Genomic DNA, 19,258 nt, shown 5'->3' with positions numbered 1-19,258 from the left:
GGGAGGAGTCAGGAATAGTAAGGGGAGGAGTCTATGCTAGGAGTCAGATGCTGATGTGAGGTGGGCCTGTGTGCTTTAAATGCCAGGGCCTAGTTTTAGTCCCAGTCTGCCCCGACACACACAATTGCTCACAGTGGAGAAGCTCTTGCACATACACAAATGAGAGTGCACAGGCAAGCTCAGCGACAAATGAAGCTTTGCGTATCTGAGACCCAAGAGCAGACGATTATACACCGACAGGCTGCTGCTGACTATCAAACCTCATTTCGAGTACCCCATTTGGACAAATATCACGATGCAAGGCTTCAACAGCAACACGCGCTAATTTGATAATTTGCTGATTTGATAAGGGCTAACTGGGCTTCTATGCTAAAGGCGGCATTTCACTATGATACTTTAATTGCATACAGCGCTCACCCTCTAATAACAATCTGGGAGATAAAGGAGGAGTGCAAACTATGTAAGGGTAGGAGATTATGTATTACGAGTCTCATTGGAGCTATCATTTCGACAGGATTGGCAAAGAGAGAAAATGTACTCATACCCAGGATTGCCATAATAGCTACGGATCTACCCTTTCAATGTAAGCCTTTCCAATTCCTCCCGAAGCTATGCCATGTCCATCACAAATCACAGGGCCAAACTCTGCAAGTGGCAGGTATACACTTGGGGACGTCTTGCTCTTCTCATGGACAGCTTTATGTTGCTTGCTCACGAGTTCAAGTTGTGGCAATCTGTATATATTAGCACCAGAAAGAAGAGTATTAAATGTTGTCTATAAAACTGGTCTGCAGTGAACTTCACTACTATTGTTTATGTTCTTTATTATATTACTTTACACGTCACTCAGATGAATAAAAATCCCCTATATATTTAATTCTAATGACGTTTGGTCATTGCCTTGCCTGGGCAATGCTGAACAGCTGAACAGCTAGTCAAATATAAATGATAGTTAACAGAGAGTTATCAAATCTGAAGATCTTTCAAATAATAAATAAATAAAAATACAGAAATATGGGAGAAATGTTTCCTATAGCAATACCTGTGTGTAGTTAATCATAATTAAGCCAGCTGAAAACAAAGGCTAGTACTCTGTTATATATCTATTCAAATCTGAACCATCTTAAATTGAAACAAAACCTAAAACAATGATGATTAGATTGCTGTGCTGTATAGAGTTGGGTACGGCATCCTGATGGTTGGAATGCTGGCAGCGGAATACCGACGGTGAAAATGCCGGCAACATTTAGTAAGTATTCTAAGGCTAATCCTAACCCACCTCTCCTGCAGCCTAACCCTAAATGCTGCCCCCCCCTCCCAAAGCCTAACCTAACCCTTCCCTTTGGCAACCCAACCCTCCGTTCCTGCAGCCTAACCCTAACCCTCCCCTCCTGCAGTCTAACCCTAACCCTCACCTTCGGCGCCCTAACCCCCCCTCCCACAGCCTACCCTAACACTCCCCTCCTGCTGTCTAACCCTAACCCTCCCCTCCTGCACTCTAACCATAATCCTCACCTTCGGCGCCCTAACCCTCCCCTCTCGCAACCTACCATAATACTTACCTTTGAAGTTGCCAGCATTTTGACCCGTTGGGATTCCGCAGTTGGTATAGTGTGCAACAGGATTCTGGCTGTCGGGATGCCGACTACTTCCGCTGTGTAGGAAAGCAAACTGTATTGTTTCCTTAATGCAGCTTTGTTTGACAGAAACTTATTTATAATTTACATACATATATTATTTATATCTGACTGACATTTTCATCCACATATCAGCTGCTGGGGCCAGTCCCTGTGTCCCGTATAATTTGAAGTCTCAAAATTAATTTATGCTAACACTAACTATATTTCTCTATAAAGGCAGTCTTCTGATTGGTGGATGGTAATCCTTCTATGATTACAGGAGGAAGAGATGCCAGCTCTGTATGTATACAATGCTGTGACTATGGAAAAAGTCCAAATAATGGGGAATGTGCATCTTCTCGCTGAAAGAGTTTCCAGACTAAAGTCCTTAGTATCTCTGAAATGTGGATTTCCAGTCAGTGTTTTCTGCCTGAAGACGTTAGAGGGCATAGAAATGTATGACTGCAACACTCTGAGCGATTACAAGCTGGATCTAGGTATGATGTCTAACGTGACCTCTGTCTGTTTGTGAAGTAATCAGGAATGGCCAGGCATGGGCTTATCCATTATACTGTCTGATTCATTCCTTTCACAAGCCAATATATTATCTTATACACATGGGGTAGTCTAACTGCAATGTCCTTAAGGTGAATCCTGCATCCTGGCTTTATAGGGGGGGATCCCAGGAATCCCTCCAGCTTTAATTAAAATGTTTAATGAATAAAGTCTAATGGCGCTGGATATAAAAACAATGGGTGCCAACTTAAGATTTGGTAACTCGTTATTCTTTCATTTCTAGTGGTGCAAATGAAATATAAAGCAAAGATGCATAATAATATCGATCTAGTGATAATCAACAACAACATAAAAAGCAGTTTATGAGTTTGGAATGAATTCTTTTTATATCCAGCGCCAATAGCCTTTATTCAATCTACATTTTAATATATTATATTATCTTTGCATTTTGATTTCTCTAGTACATGTTGAGTCTCCCATATCAAAATGCTTGGGACCAGGGATATTTTGGATATCGGAATATTCCGTACTTTGGGATAATTGCATACTATAATGAGATATCTTGGGAATAGGACCCAAATATACACACAGAATGCATTTATGTGTTATATACACCTTATACACACAGCCTGCAGGTCATTCTATACAATATTTTCAATAATTTTGTGCCTTAAACAAAGTTTGTGTACATTGAACCAACCAGGGGAGTAGCAAGGGTGATTCCAGTGGAGCATGAGCTCCGGGCGCCAAAATGAACAGAGGGCGCCATTCAGATTTCCGGAATTCATGGGGCGCTGCACAGTATGATGGCCGCCTGATAGTTTTATCTCGGTTTGTTTGCTCTATATCCTAAATAGGTTATGGATCTGAGATCCGTTTCTACATTTCATGCTCCCTCAAACTGCCCCGATTGCCTCCCCTCCAGCCCTCCCTCCTCTGTGATCATCTTCTGTCACCTCCCCTCGGGCCCTCCCTCCTCTGTGATCATCTTCTGTCATCTCCCCTTCAGCCCTCCCTCCTCTGTGATCATCTTCTGTCACCTCCCCTCCGGCCCTCCCTCCTCTGTGATCATCTTCTGTCACCTCCCCTCCGGCCCTCCCTCCTCTGTGATCATCTTCTGTCACCTCCCCTCCGGCCCTTCCTCCTCTGTGATCATCTTCTGTCACCTCCCCTCCGGCCCTCCCTCCTCTGTGATCATCTTCTGTCACCTCCCCTCCGGCCCTCCCTCCTCTGTGATCATCTTCTGTCACCTCCCCTCCGGCCCTCCCTCCTCTGTGATCATCTTCTGTCACCTCCCCTCCGGCCCTCCCTCCTCTGTGATCATCTTCTGTCACCTCCCCTCCGGCCCTCCCTCCTCTGTGATCATCTTCTGTCACCTCCCCTTCCCTGTCAGATTGATTACATTCACTTCTCACCTCTTTAACCACTTAACTGATGAATTCTTTTTCCAAAAACCGCTCCAAAATTGTCGGTTTCTTTTATGATTGAATTAGGTCAAGAACATAATTTTAAACTTATACATCACTATTTTAAATTAAAAAAATATTTTTAAAAAAGACAGTATACCATAAAAATAGCAATTTGTATGTTATACTGCAGTGATGGCCATTGACAGCTGTACCATCGATGGTTCAACCATCGTTAGAAGCCATCAATTGTTTAGCGATTGGTCGAGGAGACCTGTGTAGACCACAACTGCCGATGTTCCCGAAACATCGATTGAGGGTTGCCATCGATGGTGTAACATTGATGGCCACCAGCAATGGCAAACCACTTGTTTTCAGTCAGACCATCGATGGTTTACAAACCATCGATGGTCGGTTGCCATTCCTAATCAGAGGCTCTGCGATATCTATCGATAATATATATATATATAAACATATATATATATACACACTTACAGTGTGTATATATATATATATATATATTTATACAGTCAGGTCCATAAATATTGGGACATTGACAGAATTTTCAGATTTTGGCCTCTATTCACCACCACAATGGTTTTGAAATTAAACAAGCAAGACGTGCTTTAACTGCAGACTTTCAGATTTAATTTGAGGGTAATTACATCCAAATCGGGTGAACGGTGTAGGAATTACAACAGTTTCAATATGTGCCTCCCACTTTTTAAGGGCCAAAAGTAATGGGACTATCAACTCAAAAGCTATTTCATGGACAGGTGTGGGCTATTCCCTCGTTAATTCATTATCAATTAAGCAGGTAAAAGGTCTGGAGTTGATTCTAGGTGTGACATTTGCATTTGGAATCAGTTGCTGTCAACTCTCAATATGAGATCCAAAGAGCTGTCACTACCAGTGAAGCAAGCCATCATTAGGCTGAAAAATCAAAACAAACCCATCAGAGAGATAGCAAAAACATTAGGTGTGGCCAAATCAACTGTTTGGAACATTCTTAAAAAGAAAGAACGCACCAGAGAGCTCAGCAACACCAAAAGACCCGGAAATCTACGGAACACAACTGTGGTGGATGACAAAAGAATTATTGCCCTGGTGAAGAAAAACCCCTTCACAACAGTTGGCCAAATCAAGAACACTCTCCAGGAGGTAGATGTATATGTGTCAAAGTCAACAATCAAGAGAAGACTTCACAAGAGTGAATATAGAGGGTTCACCACAAGATGCAAACCATTGGTGAGCCACACAAACAGGAAGACCAGATTAGAGTTTGCCAAACAACATCTAAAAAAGCCATTACAGTTCTGGAACAACATCCTATTGACAGATGAGACAAAGATCAACTTGTACCAGAGTGATGGGAAGAGAAGAGAAGGAAAGGAACTGCTCATGATCCAAAACATACCACCTCATCAGTGAAGCATGGTGGTGGTAGTGTAATGGCGTGGGCATGTATGGCTGCCAATGGAACTGGTTCCCTTGTATTTATTGATGATGTGACTGCTGACAAAAGCAGCAGAATGAATTCTGAAGTGTTTCGGGCAATATTATATGCTCATATTCAGTCAAATGCTTCAGAACTCATTGGACAGCGCTTCACAGTGCAGATGGACAATGACCCGAAGCATACTGCAAAAGCAACCAAAGAGTTTTTTAAGGCTAAAAAGTGGAATGTTATGCAATGGCCAAGTCAATCCCCTGACCTGAATCCGATTAAGCATGCATTTCACTTGATGAAGACAAAACTGAAGGGAAAATGCCCCAAGAACAAGCAGGAACTGAAGACATTTGCAGTAGAGGCCTGGCAGAGCATCACCAGGGAAGAAACCCAGCGTCTGGTGATGTCTATGCGTTCCAGACTTCAGGCTGTAATTGCCTGCAAAGGATTTGCAACAAAGTATTAAAAACTGAAAGTTAGATTTAGGATTGTTTAGTTTGTCCCATTACTTTTGGCCCCTTAAAAAGTGGGAGGCACATATAGAAACCATTGTAATTCCTACATCGTTCACCTGCTTTGGATGTAATTACCCTCAAATTAAATCTGAAAGTCTGCAGTTAAATCACATCTTGTTTGTTTCATTTCAAAGCCATTGTGGTGGTGAATAGAGGCCAAAATATGAAAATTCTGTCAATGTCCCAATATTTATGGACCTGACTGTATATACACATACATATATATGTAAAAAATATATTCCATATGTATATATATATATATATATATATATATATATATATATATATTGTGATAGGATCACTGGTAAAGTGGTCTGTGGCAGGTACATTGGTCCCAGATTCCTGTCTTATGTGTTCTAAACCCCCAGGAGAAAGTCTGCACTGTAGCAGGCTTGAGTTTCGGCTTTTTGAAAAGCCGGTTTGGGACCTGGGGGTTGTGGGTGACAGGAGAGGGAGGGCTCCACCCACGGCCACTCCAGGTTTTGGTTCTCGCAGGCTGGTAACAGGCTTGATTGGGTTCCCACCTGAGAGTGGCCAATATAAGCCTAGTGTGTTGAGGGCTGATTGTCTCACCTGGGAGAGCAGACAGGGAGTTTGCTCAGAGACACTTGGAAAACCTATCTGTGAGTATTGTGCTGTGCTTTGTTGCTGGCGAGGGCATTAGGCCCTGCCAGGTTCTGGTAGTGAGGGAACTACCTGTGAAGTTAGTGCCCCGACAGGGCTAGGATTTACGTTTATGTTTTCTTTGTGTTATTTCTGACATTGTACAATAAAGACTGGCGCTGACCAGCTTGTACTTGCATCCAGACTGGTGTGCTGCTTCCCTGCTGCTGCTGTGTGTGTGTAAGGAAGGAGTCCTCTACCCAGGAGAGGGACCCCCTAACCTAACTGTGTCACAATATGGTGGAGAATGCGGGCACCCACACACACTGAAGTTGCAGCGAGAGGAAAACTTTCCGTTTAAAAATTAAAGGGACAGACACCCAATTTGTGAGTGTGGAAATAACACTGTGTCCTTGGAGTCCCATAGAGGAGGCGTCAGCCAATGCTCAGAGAGGCAAGGTTCAGCTTCCAACCTACACCCCAGGACAAAATGGAGGACATTATTAAAGCCTTGCTCCAAGCTACAGCAGTTCAGCAGGAGACGAACAAAGCTCAGCAGGAATCTACCAGGGCTCAGCAGGAATCTACCAGGGCTCAGCAGGAATCCACCAGGGTGCAACTGTTGGCCTTGGAGACCGCCCAGGGGCAACAACAGGTTGCCATCGAGGAAACCCGCCGGGCCTTAGCGGAAAACAGCCAGGCCATAAAAGAGGTGGTACAGCACCTGATCGCCCGGCCCAGGGATGTTGGTACTGGTCCTCCCACCACCACTCACTCCGTACGAGCCAGTCACTTCCTCCAGAAGATGACTTCGGGCGATGATGTGGAGGCCTATCTCACCGCATTTGAAAGAACGGCCGAAAGGGAGAGTTGGCCCAAGGAGCAGTGGGCAAGTCTGGTGGCACCTTTTTTGTCTGGGCAGCCACAAAAGGCCTATTTTGACTTATGCCTGGCTGATGCCAAGGACTATAAAAAACTAAAAACAGGAGATCCTAACTCGCTTGGGAGTCACCACCTTTGTTGTGCCCAACGGGTCCACCGCTGGGAGTTCCATATGGACAAGCCTCCACGTTCACAGATGCATGACCTCGTCCATCTGTCCTCAAAATGGCTACAGCCCGAGACGCTGACGGGACCACAGATCGTGGAAAGGGTCGTGATGGACCGGTACCTGCGATCATTACCTGCGACTCTGCGCAAATGGGTGAGCCATGCAGACCCTAAGTCCGCGGGCCAGTTGGTCGAGCTGGTGGAGAGGTACGTGGCGGCTGAGGAGCTGATGAGTATGCTCCACCGAGCCCCGATGGCGCACCGGCGAACTCCCAGAGACACTGGTAAGACTGTTCCAGGGGAGAAGGGTGCTGGGTGGTGGAATGTACCTAAGACTGAGGGTGTAGAACCTGGAGACAGGCCTGCCAGGCCGGGAAGGTTCTTGCCCCGTAAACGACTAGACATTAATATGACTCAGTGTTTCCGATGTGGTGGCTTCGGCCATATTGCCGCTAATTGTGCACTTACAACTGAACCTATGCAATGTGATACTGCTCATGTCTACCGCAGGGGGTCTTTCTTTGCACAGATAGCCTGTACGGCTGACCGGCAGGCTGAGACTGATGAGCACATGTGTGTACTCACTGTAGATGGCAACCAAGTAGAGGCACTGTTAGACTCTGGTAGCTTGGTGACACTTATAAAAGCTGAGCTGGTGAACCCCTTGAGGCATATAGGGAAAACTGTTGGTGTGACCTGCATACATGGGGATACTCGATATTATGTTACGGCCGAGGTGAACATCGAGACACCATGTGGCTCGGCTATAGTTTCTGTGGGTTTGGTGCATGGTCTGGTGTATGATGCAATATTGGGGAGAGACTTTGCTCACTTCTGGAAGTTGTGGGAAAGCCGTTTTTTTCCAGAGGTGAACAACCCCGATCCATTTGAGAAGGTTGTGGATGTAGTGGAGGAGGGAGTTTCTTCTGAGTCAGAGTTATTCCATTTTTCTACTATGGTTGGCGAACTAGAGAATGCGGAACGTGATGGTGGCCCGCCAACTGATGTGCCTCCCATTGAGGTGGGAAGTGTTGTTGGGCCAGGTGATCGTCTGCCTGATTTAGAGGTCAGAAGAGAGGTCTTTGCCGTGGAGCAGTTGAATGACCCTACTTTGGTAAAAGCCAGGGAGAATGTAAAAGTAGTTGATGGTAAACCCGTAGACCCTGATAGTCCTTTGTCCTATCCCCACATGGCAATGTGTCAGGATTTGTTATATCAGGTGACTAAGAAGGGGGAAGATGTTGTGGAACAACTAATAGTTCCCAAAGCCTACAGAAGAACAGTGTTGGATCTGGCACATGGTCATATAACGGCAGGCCATCTAGGGGTAGAGAAAACCACTGAGCGAATAATGCAGAGTTTTTTCTGGCCCGGGCTTCATAAAATGGTATCTGACTTTTGCACATCCTGCCCTGAGTGTCAGTATCATGCTCCCAGGCCACATTTTAAGGGTCCACTAGTTCCATTGCCTATCATAGAGGTGCCGTTTGAAAGAATAGCGATGGATTTGGTTGGACCCTTAATGAAGTCTGCCAGGGGACACCAGTATATTCTGGTCATAATGGATTACGCTACCAGGTACCCGGAAGCGATCCCGTTGCGCAATACGTCAACCAAGACCATTGCCAGAGAGCTAGTTCATGTCTTTAGCAGGCTGGGTATACCTAAGGAGATACTAACTGACCAGGGTACACCGTTTATGTCCAAAGTCATGAAAGAGTTATGCCGCCTGTTCAAAATCGAACAGTTAAGAACTTCGGTTTATCACCCCCAAACCGATGGGCTGGTCGAGAGGTTTAACAAGACGTTAAAACACATGCTTAGGAAAGTGGTCGACAAGGATGGTAGGGATTGGGATTACTTATTGCCGTATTTATTGTTGGCCATAAGAGAAGTTCCCCAGTCCTCCACCGGGTTTTCACCCTTCGACTTGTTGTATGGGAGACACCCAAGGAGGTTACTAGACATTGCCAAAGAGACATGGGAGGGGCAGTCTAGTCCTTACAAAACGGTGATTGAGCATGTTTCTCAAATGCAGGAGAGAATTGCTGCGGTAGTGCCGATAGTGAGAGAGCACCTGGAACAGGCTCAACAGGCACAGCAGAGGGTATACAACCGCAATGCTCGGTTACGCAGCTTTGCTCCTGGGGACAGAGTGTTAGTATTGGATCCCACTGTGGAAAATAAACTTTTGGCTAAATGGCAAGGGCCCTTTGAAATCTTAGAAAGAGTGGGGCAGGTCAATTACAAAGTTTACTAGCTGGGGAAAAGAAAGCCGGAACAGATATACCATATAAATCTGTTAAAGCCCTGGAAAGATAGAACGGTACTGTCGGCCGTCCGAGACCCTCCAGAAGGTCCAGGGCCCTTAGTTCCCGAAGTGACAGTGGCAAAAGCCCTGTCGGCAATTCAACAACAAGAGGTCAAGGAGTTTCTGATTAGAAATAGGGTGCTGTTCTCTGACGTACCTGGGAAAACCTCGGTCATTAAACATGACATCATCACTGACCCAGGGGTTAAAGTTAATCTAAAGCCCTATAGGTTACCAGAAGCACAAAGAGAATCGGTGTCAAAAGAAATTAAAAATATGCTAGAGTTAGGGGTTATTGAAGAATCACATAGTGAATGGTCAAGTCCCATTGTGTTGATTCCAAAGCCCGACGGGAGTGTGCGTTTCTGCAATGACTTCCGAAAGTTGAACAGTGTTTCAAAATTCGATGCCTACCCGATGCCAAGAGTGGATGAACTGATTGAGAGACTAGGGACGGCAAGGTATTTAACCACTCTTGACCTAACCAAAGGGTATTGGCAAGTACCGTTAACCGAGAGCGCCAAACAAAAGACAGCTTTTTCAGCGCCAGAGGGCTTGTTTCAGTACAAGATGTTGCCCTTCGGGCTACATGGGGCACCTGCTACCTTCCAAAGAATGATGGACAGGATTCTAAGGCCCCATAGACGGTATGCGGCTGCTTATCTGGATGACGTGGTCGTTCATAGTCCTGATTGGCAGTCTCACTTACCCAGGGTACAAGCAGTGTTGGACTCCATCTATAAGGCAGGTTTGACAGCCAACCCAAAAAAGTGTTGTCTAGGCATGGAGGAAGTAAAATATCTGGGATACACCATTGGCAGAGGCCTGATAAAGCCTCAGCTCAATAAAGTTGATTCCATACAAAACTGGCCACGGCCTCTGAATAAGAAGCAGGTGAGAGCCTTCTTGGGAATTCCGGGGTACTACAGGAGGTTTATACCCAACTTTGCCACCATGGCAGTCCCACTGACTGACCTGACCAAAGGCAAACAAAAAGTCATGGTAGAATGGAGTCCTGAGGCAGAGAAAGCTTTTCAGGAGTTGAAAGTAGCGTTGTGTTCCCAACCAGTCCTGATGACTCCTAATTTTGAAAAGGAATTCATAGTACAAACCGATGCATCAGAAGTAGGTATAGGAGCGGTCCTGTTCCAGAACAAGGAGGGTGAGGAACACCCTATTTTCTATCTTAGCAGAAAGTTGAATGTACATGAGAGAAACTATGCCACAGTGGAGAAGGAGGCGTTGGCCATAAAGTGGGCGTTAGAGGCTCTCAGGTACTACTTGGTCGGAAGAAAGTTCAAATTGATCACTGACCATGCCCCTCTGAAGTGGATGTCTGAAAATAAGGACAGTAATGCGAGAATTACGAGATGGTTCTTGGCGTTACAAACTTTTAAATTTTCAGTGGAACACAGGCCAGGAAGCCAGCTGGCCAATGCAGACGCGTTGTCACGCGTTCATTGTTTGGGGGCTTCAGTTGTTCCGGCCCACAGGTCGAAACAAAGGGGGGGGATATGTGATAGGATCACTGGTAAAGTGGTCTGTGGCAGGTACATTGGTCCCAGATTCCTGTCTTATGTGTTCTAAACCCCCAGGAGAAAGACTGCACTGTAGCAGGCTTGAGTTTCGGCTTTTTGAAAAGCCGGTTTGGGACATGGGGGCTGTGGGTGAGAGGAGAGGGAGGGCTCCACCCACGGCCACTCCAGGTTTTGGTTCTCGCAGCCTGGTAACAGGCTTGATTGGGTTCCCACCTGAGAGTGGCCAATATAAGCCTAGTGTGTTGAGGGCTGATTGTCTCACCTGGGAGAGCAGACAGGGAGTTTGCTCAGAGACACTTGGAAAACCTATCTGTGAGTACTGTACTGTGCTGTGCTTTGTGGCTGGCGAGGGCATTAGGCCCTGCCAGGTTCTGGTAGTGAGGGAACTACCTGTGAAGTTAGTGCCCCGACAGGGCTAGGATTTACGTTTGTTTTCTTTGTGTTATTTCTGACATTGTACAATAAAGACTGGCGCTGACCAGCTTGTACTTGCATCCAGACTGGTGTGCTGCTTCCCTGCTGCTGTGTGTGTGTGTAAGGAAGGAGTCCTCTACCCAGGAGAGGGACCCCCTAACCTAACTGTCACAATATATATATAGATATATATATATTAGGGGTGTGCACCGGCCACTTTTCGTGTTTTGTGTTTTGGTTTTGGATCTGGATCTTTCTTCGTGTTTTGGATCTGGATTGGTTTTGCCAAAACCACCCTTCCGTGTTTTGGGTTCTGGGTTTTGTGTTTTGGATCTGTATTTTTTTTAAAAAAAGCATAAAAACAGCTAAAATCACAGAATTTGTAGGTTTTTCTGCTCCTATGCTATTATTAACCTCAATAACCTTAATTTCCACTCATTTCCAGTCTATTCTGAACACCTCACACCTCACAATAGTGTTTTTATGTCCAAAACGTTGCACCGAGGTAGCTGGATGACTATGCTAAGCGACACGAGTGGGCGGCACAAACACGTGACCCATCTAGGCGTGAAACTGCAGTGGCAGACAGGATGGCAGTTTGAAAAACTAGGCCCCAAACTGTACATAATGCAAAGAAAAAAAAGAGGTGCAAGATGGAATTGTCCTTGGGCCCTCCCACCCACCCTTATGTTGTATAAACAGGACATGCACACTTTAACAAACCAATCATTTCAGCGCCAGGGTCTGCCACACAACTGTGGCTGAAATGATTGGTTCGTTTGGGCCCCCACAAAACAAGCTGGCAATTAATGTGTCCCTGCACAAACTGGCTCTATGGAGGCAAGATGTCATCCTCATCCTCCTCATCCACCGATTCCTCACCCTCTTCAGTGTGTACATCCTCATCCTCACAAAGTATTAACTCGTCCCCACTTGAATCCACCACCACAGGTCCCTCTGTACCTTCTGGAGGCTGGTCTCCCTGGAAGAGCTGATAATTCATTTTGATGAACATCATCTTCTCCACATTCTGTGGAAGCAACCTCCTACGCCTTTCGCTGACAAGGTTCCCGGCTGCACTAAACACTCTTTCGGAGTACACACTGGAGGGGGGGCAACTCAGGTAAAATAGAGCCAGTTTGTACAGGGGCCTCCAAATTGCCTCTTTTTCCTGCCAGTACAGGTATGGACTGTCTGCCATGCCTACTTGGATGCTGTCACCGATGTAATCCTCCACCATTCTGTCAATGGTGACAGTATCATATGCAGTGACAGTAGACATGTCAGAAATTGTTGCCAGGTCCTTCAGTCCGGACCAGATGTCCAAACTTGGTCCTGCCTGCCCTGCATCACCGCCAGCGGGTTGCTTAGGATACCTAAGTTTTTTCCTGGCAGCCCCAGTTGCAGGAGAAAATGAAGAAGGAGCCGTTGACGTGTCACGTTCCGCTTCAGCTGACAGTGTGTTCACCAGCAGGTCTTTGCACCTCTGCAGGCTTGTGTCGGCCGGAAAGAGAGACACCACATAGGCTTTAAACCTAGGATCGAGCACGGTGGCCAAAACGTAGTGGTCTGATTTCAACAGATTGACCACCCTGGAATCCTGGCAAAGCGAATGAAGGGCTTCATCCACAAGTCCCACATGCCGAGCGGAATCGCTCCGTCTTAGCTCCTCCTTCACTTTCTCCAGCTGCTTCTGCAAAAGCCTGATGAGGGGAATGACCTGACTCAAGCTGGCAGTGTCTGAACTGACTTCACGTGTGGCAAGTTCGAAGGGCTGGAGAACCTTGCACAACACGGAAATCATTCTCCACTGCGCTTGAGTCAGGTGCATACCCCCTCCTTTGCCTATGTCATAGGTGGATGTATAGGCTTGTATGGCCTTTTGCTGCTCCTCCATCCTCTGAAGCATATAGAGGGTTGAGTTCCACCGCGTCACAACCTCTTGCTTCAGGTGATGGCGGGGCAGGTTCAAGAGTGTTTGCTGGCGCTCCAGTCTTCGGCACGCAGTCGCTGAATGGCGAAAGTGGCCAGAAATTTTTCGGGCCACCCAAAGCGTCTCCTGCACGCCCCTGTCGCTTTTCAGAAAATTCTGCACCACCAAGTTTATTGTGTGAGCAAAACATGGGACGTGCTGGAATTTGCCCAGATGTAATGCCCGCACAATATTGGTGGCGTTGTCAGATATCACAAATCCCCAGGAGAGTCTAAGTGGGGTAAGCCACTGGGCGATGATTTCCCTCAGTTTCTCTAAGAGGTTGTCGGCGGTGTGCCTCTTACTGAAACCGGTGATACACAGCGTAGCCTGCCTTGTAACGAGCTGGCATTTCTGAGATGCTGCTACTGGTGACGCTGCTGCTGTTGCTGCGTAAGGTGATACATCTACCCAGTGGGCTGTCACAGTCATATAGTCCTTAGTCTGCCCTGTTCCACTTGTCCACATGTCCGTGGTTAAGTGGACATTGTGTACAACGGCATTTTTCAGGACACTGAGGACACTTTTTCTGACGTTTCTGTACAGTCTCGGTATCGCCTGCCTAGTGAAGTGGAATCTAGACGGGATTTGGAACCGGGGACACACTACCTCCATCAATTGTCTAAATCCCACTGCACTAATGGCGGATACCGGACGCACGTCTAACACCAACATAGCAGTCAAGGCCTCAGTTATACGTTTTGCTTCAGGATGACTGCTGTCGTACTTCATCCTCCTCGCTAAGGACTGTTGGAGGGTCAATTGTTTAGTAAAAGTAGTGGTGTTCCTACTTCCTCTCTGGGATGATGAACGACTCCCAGCAGCAGCAACAGCAGCAGCGGCAGCAGTAGGCGTAGCAATGCAGGATCCTCCAGAGGAATCCCGGATAGGAGAGTCAGTCATGCCAGTGACATGGCCTGCAGGACTACTTCCGATCCTGACTAAGGAGGAAATTGACGAGGAGGGAGTTGACGGTGTGGTTTGCAGGCGCTTGGATACAACAGGACAACGGGATTTAGGTGTCCCTGGACTGCTTACGGTCTTAGCCAAAGTTTCTGAACTTGACAGTAACTTTTTATGAACGCGCTGCAGGTGCCGTATAAGGGAGGATGTTCCTAGGTGGTTGACGTCCCTACCCCTACTTATTTCACCTTTACATATGGTACATATGGCAAGACAGTTGTTGTCCGGATTTGGATAGAAATATTGCCAGACCAAAGAGGTGGAATGTTTGGTCTTCTGCCCAGGCATGACCGTGATGGGCTTTTTCATCCCACGGACAACAACTGTCTCCCCCGGAGCCTGATTTAAACAAACCACATCACCATCAGAATCCTCCTCCAACTTCCTCCTCAGCGCCAGCTACACCAGTATCCTCATCCTGTTGTACTTCAACAGTGACATCTTCAATTTGCATATCAGCAAGTGGACTGTGGGTGCTCCTTTCAGCACTTGCAGGGGGCGTGCAAATGGTGGAAAGAACCACCTCTTCCCGTTCAGTACTGGGAAGGTCAGGCATCGCAACCACCACCACACTTGGACTCTCCTTGGGGATTTGTGATATCTTCTTAGAAAGCACAGTTCTTCGCTGTGCTTTTGCCAGCTTAACTCTTTTGATTTTTTTAGTGGGAGGAGGGCTTCCATCGTCATGTGAAGCTGAACCACTAGTCATGAACATACTAGGGATCGACCTTAGCCGTTCCTTGCCACTCCGTGTCGTAAATGGCATATTGGCAAGTTTACGTTTCTCTTCAGCTGATTTAAATGTCTTTTTCAAGGTCATTTTCCTGAACTTTGCCATTTGGGATTGTATGTGCCCTCTACTATGACATTGGGCATCGGCCTTGGCAGACGACGTTGATGGCATGTTATCGTCTATGTCATGACTAGTGGCAGCAGCTTCAGCACTAGGAGGAAGTGGTTCTTGATCTTTCTCTATTTTATTTTTATCGGAGAAAGTTTGGTCCTCCATTTATGTTATATCGATTTGATATATACGTGCGGCTAAACACAGAAAATAATTTTTTTTTTGGTTTGTACTGGAGTGTACTTTCGGGGGTTACAGCACCCTTAACGGTCAAGCCAGCCGGCCCTTTACTTATGACACAGGTGCACGCTTGGCACTACTTTGTTGATGCACGTGCGGCTACTGCGCACACAATTCACAAACACAGAAAATAATTTTTTTTTGGTTTGGACTGGAGTGTACTTTCGGGGGTTACAGCACCCTTTAACGGTCAAGCCAGCCGGCCCTTTACTTATGACACAGGCGCACGCTTGGCACTACTTTGTTGATGCACGTGCGGCTACTGCGCACACAATTCACAAACACAGAAAATAATTTTTTTTTTGGTTTGGACTGGAGTGTACTTTCGGGGGTTACAGCACCCTTAACGGTCAAGCCAGCCGGCCCTTTACTTATGACACAGGTGCACGCTTGGCACTACTTTGTTGATGCACGTGCGGCTACTGCGCACACAATTCACAAACACAGAAAATAATTTTTTTTGGGTTTGGACTGGAGTGTACTTTCGGGGGTTACAGCACCCTTTAACGGTCAAGCCAGCCGGCCCTTTACTTATGACACAGGCGCACGCTTGGCACTACTTTGTTGATGCACGTGCGGCTACTGCGCACAAAATTCACAAACACAGAAAATAATTTTTTTTTTGGTTTGGACTGGAGTGTACTTTCGGGGGTTACAGCACCCTTAACGGTCAAGCCAGCCGGCCCTTTACTTATGACACAGGCGCACGCTTGGCACTACTTTGTTGATGCACGTGCGGCTACTGCGCACACAATTCACAAACACAGAAAATAATTTTTTTTTTGGTTTGGACTGGAGTGTACTTTCGGGGGTTACAGCACCCTTAACGGTCAAGCCAGCCGGCCCTTTACTTATGACACAGGTGCACGCTTGGCACTACTTTGTTGATGCACGTGCGGCTACTGCGCACACAATTCACAAACACAGAAAATATATTATTTTTTTAGCACTTGGGGGGAGCACCCCTGATGGACAGAGCACCCCCTGGACAACACTGCAGCACTCCTTTAGGACTGGGACACTGCACAGGACTTTGGAGTGGACACAGCCCCTATGGAGAACTGACTGCACAACACAGTCCAGCCAGCCCCTATGGACTTTGAAGTAGTGGACACAGCCCCTATTAACAACAGCATCACAGCACAACACAGCCAGCCCCTATGGACTTTGAAGTAGTGGACAACAGCAGCACTACACTACACTACACTACACAGCCCTAACTCCCACCCTCCCTCTTCACTGTCCACAGCCGAGTGAGAAAATGGCGCCGACGTGGGTACCTTATATAGGATCCAAAACCCGCGAGACTCGGAAGGCGGGATGATGACGTTTTGCCTCGATTTCAGATCCGAGTCAGGCGGGAAAAGTCGAGCCTGATTCGGATCGGACTCGGATCGGGGGGGCTCGGGGGGGTTCGGATTTCAGAAATCCGAACCCGCTCACCCCTAATATATATATATATATATATATATATATATATTCATATGTGTGTGTGTGTGTATATATATATATATATATATATACACACACACACACATAAATATGTGTGTGTGTGTATATATATATATATATATATATATATATATATATATACATATATACGTGTGTATATACATATACACACGCACATATATATATATATATATATATATATATATATATATATATATTATGGCCTGGCCCTTATACTGGCAGGCATAATTAGGGAGGAGGAGGAGGAGGAGCTGCTGAGGCCGGAGGGAGTGGCCCTGAACATAGCAGAGCGGCGGCTACCAGAGCCGCCGCTGCTGCTTCTACACAGAAGTGATCACATAGTGATCACTATAGAGCCGGAGCCGCAGTGGGAGGGTGTCCCGCTGGTGGCCCGGATACAGAGCAGAGCGGCGGCTACCAGAGCCGCCGCTGCTGCTTCTTACTGAAGGGGTGGGTCCGGCTGCCCGATCACTGCTGGCCACAGTGATCGGGTCACCGCAGCAGCCACGTCTACATAAGCCATGCAAGTTCGCCGGGAGGGGGTGCTGACGGTTCCCGATCACTGTGGCCAGCAGTGATCGGGATACACAGGAGGGGGAGCCGCGGGTGTAGAGGGACCAGAAGGTCCCTCTGATATAGGCGGCAGTGGGAAGATTAACTTCCCACAGCCGCCTAGTGGCCATTTATGACTGGTCATATCAGATACGACCATGTCAGGGAAAGCCCAGTCTGGTATGGTCGTATCTGATACGACCGTGCCAGGCAAGTGGTTAATTCCCTCCCCTATCTACAATGGGATCGGATCTTTGCCCCTCCCCTCTCCTTTCTTATTGGCTTCTGTCACAACCCCTCTCTGATCAACTCTTTGTCCCTCCCCTCTCCTTTCTGATTGGCTTCTATCACCACCCCTCTCCTCTCCTTTTCTTATTGGCGGATATGAGTTTAAAAAAAAGTCACTGCTTTGCTATGTAAAGTAATGAGGTGTTCCTAGGCATGACCACAAAGTGTTATTTGAAAGGTCTTTTAAAAAATACTGTATTAGGAGACCTGAAATAATGGTGGTAGACAGAACATGGTTAGTAGCACTCACATTAATATAGGTGCAATGTATATTTGCTAAGTAGGAGCATAGCTGAGAAGGGAGCTTCCCATAGGTGTTCCCACTCCAGTGATAGGGGCAGTGCTTGGGGCAGTAATTGCAGTAATAAGCTGTGCACCCTGTGGAATCTCACTCTAGCACATGTATTCTGTCAATTTAAGTTAAATGACGAGAATATATAATACAATCTGCCCAGTGCGATACTGTCACTGGGCCTGATTCAGACCCGCTCGCGAGCGCTATGCGCTCGCAATCTGGTCGATGGTGGCCCAGTGCGCATGCGCACGACGGAGCAGGCTCCGTCGTGCGCATGCGCGAGACCTGGATAGCGACGGGCAAACCGTCGCTCCGGGTCTCGTACCAAAGGGAGCGTGCTGTCTATGTTGAGTGACAGCACGCCCCCTTTGGTGGGCGGGCCAGGGGCGTGGCTGCCCAGACGGAGGCGTTCCCATGGGAACGCCTACCGTCTGGGGCCGGCCCCACTGACATTACAAGTGATGTCAGTGGGAGTGCTTTCGGCTCTGTTAGAACCGAAAGCACTCTTGGGCTTGCGGCAACGAGACCCTACCACAAGGGTCTCGTCGCAAGCCCGATGGTCGCGATGGTCTTGACCATCGCGACCATTTTCCTGGCCGCTCGCTATAGCTGTGGGTGGCCACCCACAGCTATGCGAGCGGCCAGGAGGCCGCTCTAGAATAACAGAAGGCCGGCCCTGATTCAGAGCGAGCGCTCTGTTAGAGCGTCCGGCTCTGAATCAGGCCCATTGTTTGCTGTTTTTCTCTTCACTTCAGTGTTCCCCTACAGGCTGGCCATACCCCACTGGCACAGTTGAGTACAGGGAGGGGGCGCTATGACATGCACTTTCTCTGGGCGCCATGGTTCCACGCTACTCCTTTGGAACCAACAAAAAATAAAGATTTCACTATCTCAGAAATGCTGAAGACCATTCTGTATTTCTGAGTATTTGGATATGGGAGATATGTATTAGAAATAACTAGACAGCTAGTGTTATGTATTATAATTGTATACTATATAACTAGTGCATATACAGGGATACAAAATGTAGCATCTTGGCAAGAGAGGAGCTGGTCAGATAATGGACCACGAACGGCACCCATACCCTCAGAGAGGGTGAGCCCTATGGAGCAACGTATTCATTTATTAGGATACCTTTTGCATCTGGCGGGTGTATTTGATACGTGAAAGCACATTTATAGCAGATAAAAGTGACACCTATTATAAAAA

The 19,258-nt window shown here is 47.0% G+C and overlaps 1 protein-coding gene across 1 annotated transcript in view; it reads left to right on the top strand.

Moving 5' to 3' along the window:
* The window catches only part of ANKUB1 (ankyrin repeat and ubiquitin domain containing 1), a 53,161-nt gene that overhangs the window by 17,889 nt on the left and 16,014 nt on the right, over positions 1-19,258 (top strand). The window contains exon 3 of the mRNA XM_088446264.1: positions 1,900-2,116. Coding sequence (XP_088302390.1) covers positions 1,900-2,116 — 217 coding nt within the window. The remainder of the gene's footprint in view (positions 1-1,899; positions 2,117-19,258) is intronic.

This window comes from Taudactylus pleione, unplaced genomic scaffold, assembly GCF_031769625.1.
Source record: "Taudactylus pleione unplaced genomic scaffold, aTauple2 ptg000395l, whole genome shotgun sequence".
NCBI classification, from domain to species: Eukaryota; Metazoa; Chordata; class Amphibia; order Anura; family Myobatrachidae; genus Taudactylus; species Taudactylus pleione.
Note: the sequence above shows the minus strand (reverse complement) of the source record. Positions and strands in the feature narration are given on the sequence as shown.